This window comes from Calidris pugnax, unplaced genomic scaffold, assembly GCF_001431845.1.
Source record: "Calidris pugnax isolate Ruff unplaced genomic scaffold, ASM143184v1 scaffold50, whole genome shotgun sequence".
Lineage (NCBI taxonomy): Eukaryota > Metazoa > Chordata > Aves > Charadriiformes > Scolopacidae > Calidris > Calidris pugnax.
Window position 1 is genome coordinate 1,660,170 of NW_015090780.1, and position 8,179 is coordinate 1,668,348.

The 8,179-nt window shown below is 63.2% G+C and overlaps 1 protein-coding gene across 1 annotated transcript in view; it reads right to left on the minus strand.

The window, feature by feature from the left end:
* Positions 1-5,843, minus strand: part of SOX18 (SRY-box 18) — a 27,821-nt gene extending 21,978 nt beyond the window's left edge. The window contains exon 1 of the mRNA XM_014954880.1: positions 5,621-5,843. Within this exon, the coding sequence (XP_014810366.1) occupies positions 5,621-5,843 (223 nt within the window). The remainder of the gene's footprint in view (positions 1-5,620) is intronic.
* Between the last annotated feature and the right edge of the window lie 2,336 nt (positions 5,844-8,179).

The window sequence follows — 8,179 nt, forward strand, 5'->3', positions numbered from 1 at the left end:
CTCTTCCTCCTCAGCCTTCCCAGGCCCCTGCCAACCCCAGTGAGGGAATTCTGCAGCACACACACTCCCAGGCTGGGGTGGATGTGTGGGATGGGAGGGTGGGTGGGATGGGGACACTGTCCTGCCCTCCACAGTAGCTGCCATATGCCCCCAGCTCTACTTGGCCAGTCCTGGTGCCATGCCATGTCCCTGCGACCAAACAAGGTCCTGGTCTGTGATGCCACACATGGGTGAGAGGGTGCTCAAGGGATGCAGGACCCAAAGTGTGAGACAGAGGGGTTTCTGGCCACCGGGATTGAAGAGGACAGGGAAGGGGTGGTCAGCAGATGTGCCCACACCTTCACCTTGGTGCCACCCTGCACTCTCAGAGGTGGTGGGTAAGGTGACAGGGGGCATCACCTCGGCCATTCCCATGGCTGCAAGGAAGAGGATGCAGCTTTGCCAGCTGTCATGACATGGTGGCAGGGGGACAGGGGGCACAAAACCTCCCCCCCCACCATGGCAGGACCGGACGAAGCTGGAAAGCCGGGCAGGAGGTCAGGAACTTACTGGCTGCTGCCAGGGTCTGAGCCGGGCCGGGGCAGCCATTCCCACCGGGAGCGGTGATGTCAGGCGGTGGCTGCAGCCGGGAGGCAGGAAGCCCGACGCAGCCAGAGAGTCTGTCCTCCCCGGCCTTCCCCTTGTGTTCTCCTGAACAATGCACCCCGTGGCAGGGACGCCGTGAGGCTGGCCCTCCTGTACCCACCACCAGCCCAGCGTGGCCACCTTGCAGCCGTGCTGGCACCTTGGCCACTGCTCAGCGCCGGGTGCTGCTCCCCATCCAGCTGGGATGCGGGATGGTGCTGGAGCTGCAGCTTTACAGGGGGGTTTGGGGTGTATGCAGCAGCCCTGCGAGGTCTGCAGGGAGGAAAACGTGGTGTGCATTGGTCACAGCCTGCACCCGACTGCCACTGTGCCTCCCTACATGGCACATCTGGCTCCAGCAGGACACATGTGCTGGTGAGCCCCAGAGGAAGCCCTTGGAGAAAGGATGGCGGTGCCAGCCGCTGGCCTGGCCCTCTCCTGCTCCCTGCTCAGCTGGGGCAGGGTAAATACCCACCTCCAGCGTCCAGCTGGGCCTGCCCCGTGTCCAGATATTCCATCTGGAAGCAGCAGCAGCAATGACTCAGATGTTCTGAGGGAAAGCTCCAGCAGGCTGAGCCGCTCGGTGATGCTGCAAGAGGCATCCTGGGCTGCATCCCCAGCAGCGTGGGCAGCAGGGCCAGGGGGGGATTCTGCCCCTCTGCTCCGCTCCGGGGAGACCACCCACCACCCAGGGCTGTCTCCAGCTCTGGGGCCACCAGCATCAGAAGGACGTGGACCTGTTGGATCAAGTGCAGAGGAGGCTACGGAGATGCTGGGGGGGCTGGAGCCCCTCTGCTGGGAGGGGGGGCTGAGAGAGTTGGGGGGTTCAGCCTGGAGAAGAGAAGGCTCCGGGGAGCCCTTAGAGCCCCTTCCAGTCCCTAAAGGGACTCCAGGAGAGATGGGGAGGGACTCTGGATCAGGGAGGGGAGCCATAGGATGAGGGGGAAGGGTTTTAAACTGAAAGAGGGGAGATTTAGATGAGATGTGGGGAAGAAGTTCTTTGCTGTGAGGGGGGTGAGAGCCTGGCCCAGGTTGCCCAGAGAAGCTGTGGCTGCCCCATCCCTGGAGGGGTTCAAGGCCAGGTTGGAGGGGGCTTGGAGCAACCTGGTCTGGTGGGAGGTGTCCCTGCCCAGGGCAGGGGGTTGGAACTAGAAGATCTTCAAGGCCCCTTCCAACCCAAACCATTCTATGATGATTCTATACAGAAGAGCTTCTCCAGGCTGGGGTTCCAATGGGGTGAGGGGAGGCACAAGCCCCTTCTCTACTCTCCCAGCCCGGGCAACCAGGGCTGGGTTTTGTCCCCGTGCACCCAGTGGGCACTGGGAGCAGGCAGGGTGATGGTGGCCAAGCGGGGGGCTACGAACGGGGTGGCTGGGACGGGAGAAGGCGCCTGGTGGTGAACACCCAGAGGGAAAGGGACTTCCTGAGTGGGGCCAGCTAAAGGATGGCCCCAAGCCCTCTCCCTCCACCCCACCCAGCACACCCTTGTTTTCGCCGAGGTGCCTCCGCGCCGGGGACGCGGCGAGCTGCGTTTGCCAGCGGCTGGCAGGGATGTCCGTGCTGGTGCCGACAGGCCGGCTGGCATGCTTTCCCCCGGGGAGGCTTTAGCAGGAGGCTGTGCATTTCTGGGAATTGTGTCAGGCAGGGAAGGAGGTTATTGTTCAAGCTGCAAGTGTGCGGCGGCGGCTGATGAGATCAGGGCTCGCTGCTGGGCCGTGGGGCAGCTGAGCCGGCTGCAGGGCCACCCATGGGGAGATAAGGGGGAGAAGGTTCTTCTCCGCCATGCCATTGCTGCAAGGAGAGCTGGAGAGCAAAGGGCACAGCAAAACCTCGGTGACCTGGCTCTGCCCAGCCTCGCTGTGCACTTTGGGGGGATTCAAAGGGAGGATGGAGGCAGCAAGGCAGGGGGGACACTGCCTTCACCCCTCAGCATGCCATGGTGCAGCCCCTTACCCTGCAGACTCTTCCTCCCAGTTCTCCCAGTTAGCCCAGCAGAACCCTCAGGCTCATGAATCCCAGTCCTAGGAGCCCTGATAGCTTTTAGGTCATGGGTGCCCTTGTCCCTGCCATGGGTGCCCCCCAGGGCTCCCTGCAGCCGTGCTGAAGCAGCTTTTGCTCCAGCCATGGATAGAGGAGGCCGAACATTGCCTGGGTGTCACCCTCTGCCTCTGGTGGGCAGGAGAAGGTGTCCGTGTGGGCACAGTCCTTGTGTCCCCATGGTGGTGGTGATGGAGGGACCACCACGGCCACCAGCCCACGGCTGAAACACCGAGGGCCTTGTGCTTCGGCAGGGCAGCTCAGAGGAGGGTGTTTCTGAGAAAAGGCCCCCCCAGCCCTCCTGGCTGAGCCTCTCCTTCCTCCCTCTCTGCCAGTCGATCCCTGTCTCCAGCTCCTCTGAGGTCTCTGCCACGTCCCTGCTCCTTTTGCAGAGAGGACACAGGCCCCGTCGATCCCAAACTCTGTGGGAAACAATATCAGAGCCCTGTTTGCAAAACCCCTGCGAGGAAGGGGCTGGGGGGGGTCAAACCCCTTTGCAATCCTTCGCTATGGGTGAGCTGAGAGGTGCCACGTTAGCCCGTGGGAAGCTAACCATCATCATCATCCCCCTCCTCCTCGGGAGGACACCTCCATTTAGGCGCCACGGCTTTTGACACAGAGCTGGGGGAGGACAGAGCTGCTGCCACGGAGGGGCACCGCCATCCAGAGAGCCTCCCCACCGCCCTGCTCTGGAGATCGGGCCGGTGAGCAGGGGGGAGCATAGGAAATGCTCCACGGGAAAGCCCTGTGTGAGAGCCCAGGAGCCCCTGCCTTCCCACAGCAGACTTATCAAGGCACCAGTTCGGAGTGGCGTGTTCCATGGGCCAAAAGGGAAGTGCATACACACCAGACTCCTCGGGGTCAAGGATGCTGGGCAAGCAGCGAGCCGAGAGGCTGCAGGGGGCAAGGGAGGGAACCGGGGCGTGGGGAGGGAGACACAAATAGCAAAATGAATGGCTTGAACTTCCTATGTTTTATGGAGGCGAATAAAAGGAGACAGAGAGGGGGAGAGAAAGGAGACCCGAGCGCTTGCACACGCTCTCACGCACACACGGGCCAGCCCAGAGCCTGTTGGTGGCCAGCGTGGCCCAGGAGCCTGCACCCACTTGGGCTGGCACGGCTCTGGGACGGCTGCTTGTCTGGCCCAGTGTCCCCCAAGAACACCTCGTAAAGCGTGACAGGCTGCTGCTTAGCACTCCGTCCTCCCCCTGCCATTCTCATTTTGAACAGCAGCCAGTATAATTAAAGTCGTTAGAAGGAGGAGATTTAGGGAACATCCAAAGCGCCTCAGAAGAGCATCTGCAAAGCTGGAGGTCCAAACTCCACCCTGGCGCTCGCAATGTGCAGGGCCCAGGGGAACCATCATCTCCTCCGCATCCTCCCTTCCATGCTCTCCCTCTTTTGCAGGGTGGCAGAGGCTGGGCTACCACACGGGGTGGTCCTGGCCACGTTCTCCTCCGCGGCTGTTGCCCGCTACAGCCAAATCCTGACGCCCTTCCTGGTGCGGGACTTGTCCCAGGAGGTCCAGATGGTGGTGTCCCCAAGCGTGGGCTGCTCACCAGCAGTTCTGGGACAGATGCGGTGGGGAGCAGAGGACACAGAGCTTCTGTGAGCTGCTCTGCTGGAGTGGCACGGATGGAGCCTGCGTTATCTCCCAGGGCCCACAGCGGTTTGGAGGGTCTGTGCCACGAGACGAGGTGGGGGGAGGTCCTTTGACTCCTTAGAGGAGAAAACAGGATGGTCTGCCAGACAGAAATGCAAGTCACCATTGGGGCCAAATTCTCCATGTTCCTTAAGTGTTCAGATGAAGCATTTTGGCCTCCAGGGTCAAGTGTCCCTGGTGCCAGGGCCAGGAGACTGAGGACATCAGACAATTGCAGTGAGGAGGGGGAGATAAGGCAGGATCCCTGCCTCTGTTCTGGGGCTGGATGAGGGCTTGGGGTCTACCTGCTGTCTGCTGTTCCCTGCATGGGGTCTCTCACTACCAGCTCAGAGCCCAGTGTGTTGCCCAGGGACACCCAACCTTCTTGTCCCTACGAGCTGTGACCCCCAAACTGAGATTCTGGAGACATGGGCACACCCAAAATTAGGGGGTGTCTCAGGACAGAGCTTCCCCAGGGGTCTCATGGTGGGTTGTTGGGCAAGGCTGGGCCCTGAAGGGCTTTCTCCTCTCTGCCTTCTCCAAAAGTGGCCCAGATTGAGCCTCCCGTGGTTGGGAGCAATAAAAAGGGTGGGGTTTGGTGGCCAATCTCCAAACGAATGATGGTGAACTTGAATCTGCAAGGAAAGCAAGGAAAGCTCATCTGACCTGATCCAGCCCATCCGTTGGGGCCAAATCAGCTGAGAGTCACTTGGGAAATGCTGTAGCTCATGGGAAAACCAGGTGAGATTTTTTTGGGGTTTCATTTTGCAGCAAACTCTTCTCCTGGGTCCACCAGCTCTGCCTGTGGAGGGGAGCTGCCAGCAAGGCACCATGTACAGAGCCTTTCACGGTGCCTCTGGGTGTCCAGGGGTCAGCTAAACCCCCTCCCAACCTCTCCCCCGAGCCCAGCTCCAGCGACAGACTCGCCCCTGCTCCGTTTTTAGCACATTCAAGTAGCTGCTTTCACAAGAGGTAAAACAAAGTTCATGGATCCGCTGACAGATCAGCCCAAGCGGGAATTTCTCTGGGAATTCCTGCAATAGCAGGTTGGCTCCCGCGGAGGTGGAGTTTCCTCTGGATCTACCTCCACCCAGGCTTGGGGAGCGCTCCGGCCACCGGCTCCACGCTCGGGGGGTTGGGCTGAGCGACGCCACCGCTGTTTCCCAGCCAAGGTCAGCCAGAAACCCTCCCCGCTCCACCAAACGCCTGTCCCGTTAACCCTTGGGAAGAGCGGAGCCGCGGGATGGGCAGGGTCGGGCTGCAGGGCTGGCCCGTGCCCGTGGGCACGCAGGGGCAGGGGGCACGTTCCTCTCCCACCCTGCCGGGGCTGCCGGCGTGAGGATTCCGTGCCGTTGTGTCCCTCGGGGACCTGCTGCCAACCAGGCAGTCGTGGGGCCTGGGCGAGGACGGCCGGCGGCGGCGGGAGGCCGGCGTTGGCAGGGGTGACGGGTTTCTCGCTCGGAGGCAGGGAGCGACGGGGGTGACAGCGCTCGGCATCGGTGACTGTGCTCTCTGGAATCCGAGACACGTCCCCGGCCATATTTGTGGTCAGGAACCATCTTGGCGCTGCAGTGACACAAACCACAGTCACAGTGGCAGCAGTGCCGCTCGAGCGCTCCTCTGACGCCGAGGACCGGCGTGACCCGACCCCACACACGGGACAGGCAGCTGCCCCGCTTCCAAGGACCTCCAGAAGGTCCCCTTCTTGGGACTTGTTTCCTCCTCCCTCGCAGAGGTGGGCCTCTTCAAAATGGCACCCCCTGACTTCACGGCCAGACCCTGCCAAGGGATGGAGGCTTTCCAGATGCTGCAGAGGCTCCAGACGGCGGGTTGGAGGGAGCTCGCGTTCGCAAACATGGGGCCAAGCCAAGAAGTTTCAAGGTAGCTCCAAGCGTCATGCCAGGGAGCGGGTCTGGAGCTCAGGTTTGGTCTGGGGCCACCTCTGCTGGTTCGGGGATGACTCGAAATGTCTCACACATCTGGGGAGCAGCTCTTGCCCCGAGGGGATCCCATAGTTCTGTCCAACTCCACGCGAGCTGCCACAAAGAACAGCACACTGGCAGCTTTAGGTACCCCTAACGGGAGGTTTTTGGGGGACAGCCACCCAAGCAGAGGTTTAGCACCGATCTGTTCAATACTCCCCGCCTTTGTGTGCTGGTAAAGCTAAAAATCTGCCCTCAGGGACTCAGCTGCCACAGGAGAGAGAAGGGATGGAGCTGAGCTGAGGGAGCCCTGCTTCCCAACACCTAATTCTGCAGCCTGAGGCCACATGTAGCCCATGTCAACGCTTTTGCTAGATCTGCAGCCCCGCCGGGGCAGGACACGGCCGCTCTTTACCAGCACAGTCAGGGCCTTCTCCAAAACATCCACGCTTGGCGAGGGGCTGCGGAGCCGGCTGTGCAGGAGGAGGCATTGAAGTTCTCCCCGTGCCAGGAACCAGCTGGAGAGAGCAACACTATTGAGCGGCGAGTCCCACAGCGCAGCTCCCGGGGGGACGCGCCGCCCTCGCACAGAGTACGAGTGCCACCTACAGGGGGGCTCCACGCCCCGGCTTGGGCACCCCCAAACCATCCAGCCCCTCTCCACCCTTCTGTTAATTAGTCTCAAGCCCCTAAGGCCGTGCCGGGCCATCCGTATGGCCCCACATCTCGGTGTAGCCAGGCCAGCGGGGCTAACCGTGGCCGCTGAGGGCAACCCGCAGGGCGATTGTGGCCATGGGTGATATTCCTGCCGCGCTCGATTGCTGCTGGAGCTGCTTCCCTGACTGCTGATTTGCCTCCTCTTTCAGGCGGTGCTGCTGCCAGGGCCACGGTGGCTCCATGGTCACCGGCCCACCTGTGGCTCCACAGTCGCTGGCCCACCTGTGGCTCCACGGTCGCTGGCCCACCTGTGGCTCCACGGGCATCGGCCCACCTGTGGCTCCACGGGCATCAGCCCACCTGCGGCTGGGGCAGGAAGCGAAGCGGGGCCCACCTGTGGCAGGGCCTGGGCAGGTTATAAAGGGCAGGGCTCGCCAGTGCCTGCTCCCAGCCAGGCTGGGCTGTGGGTGGGTGGCCACCAGGGGCCCAGCTCAGCGAGCCCTCAGTGGGGGGCTCCCTGAGGGATGGGGCTGCCTCTGCCTTGGAGATGCTGTGCCCCCCACCATCAGCTCAGCCGCCGCGACGACGTATTGGGACACGCCTGTGGTGCCCGCCGATTCGGGGAGACCCTGAAACGACACCGCGGGAGGGAGAGACCCCGGGTCTCCGCCATCAGGGCGGCGGTCTGCGGCTCCCGGGGGGATGGACTACAGCCCCCAGCGTGCCCTGCGGCGGGGCAGGGCGGGCGCGAGGCACGCCGGGAGTTGTAGTCCCGCTGCGCGACGGCGCGCAGGGAAGAGGCGGGCGGGCGCCTGGTGGACTACAATTCCCGTCGTACCCCGCGCGCCGCCCGCCCGGACTGCGGTACCGGGGGCTGTGGTGGGCACCGGGCAGCGGCCGCCAGCCCCCCCCGTCCCTCCCCGGGACCGGACGCCGCGGGGAGCGGCGCGATGGGCGGGGAGGAGGAGATCGTCCGCATCGCCAGGCGGCTGGACAAGATGGTGGCCAAGAAGAGCGCGGTGAGTGGCAGGGCTCCCGCTGGCCGGTTGGGCTGGGGGACCGGGGGGGGGGCTCCCCCGTTCCCGGTCTGGGCAGCCGGGGCCTCCATCTCCGCGGGGTCCCCCTCCTCGCTGCCGGGATGTAGGATCCCCCCCACCGCGTTCCTCCTTCAGTGCCCGTTGTGAGGGATCCTCCCCCTTCCGCGGGGAGGGGGGCCCTCCCCAGCTCCCATTTTGGGGCCCTCCCGCTCTACGCAGCCGTTATGGTGGTGGAGAAAAAGCCTTCCCCCCCCCCCCCC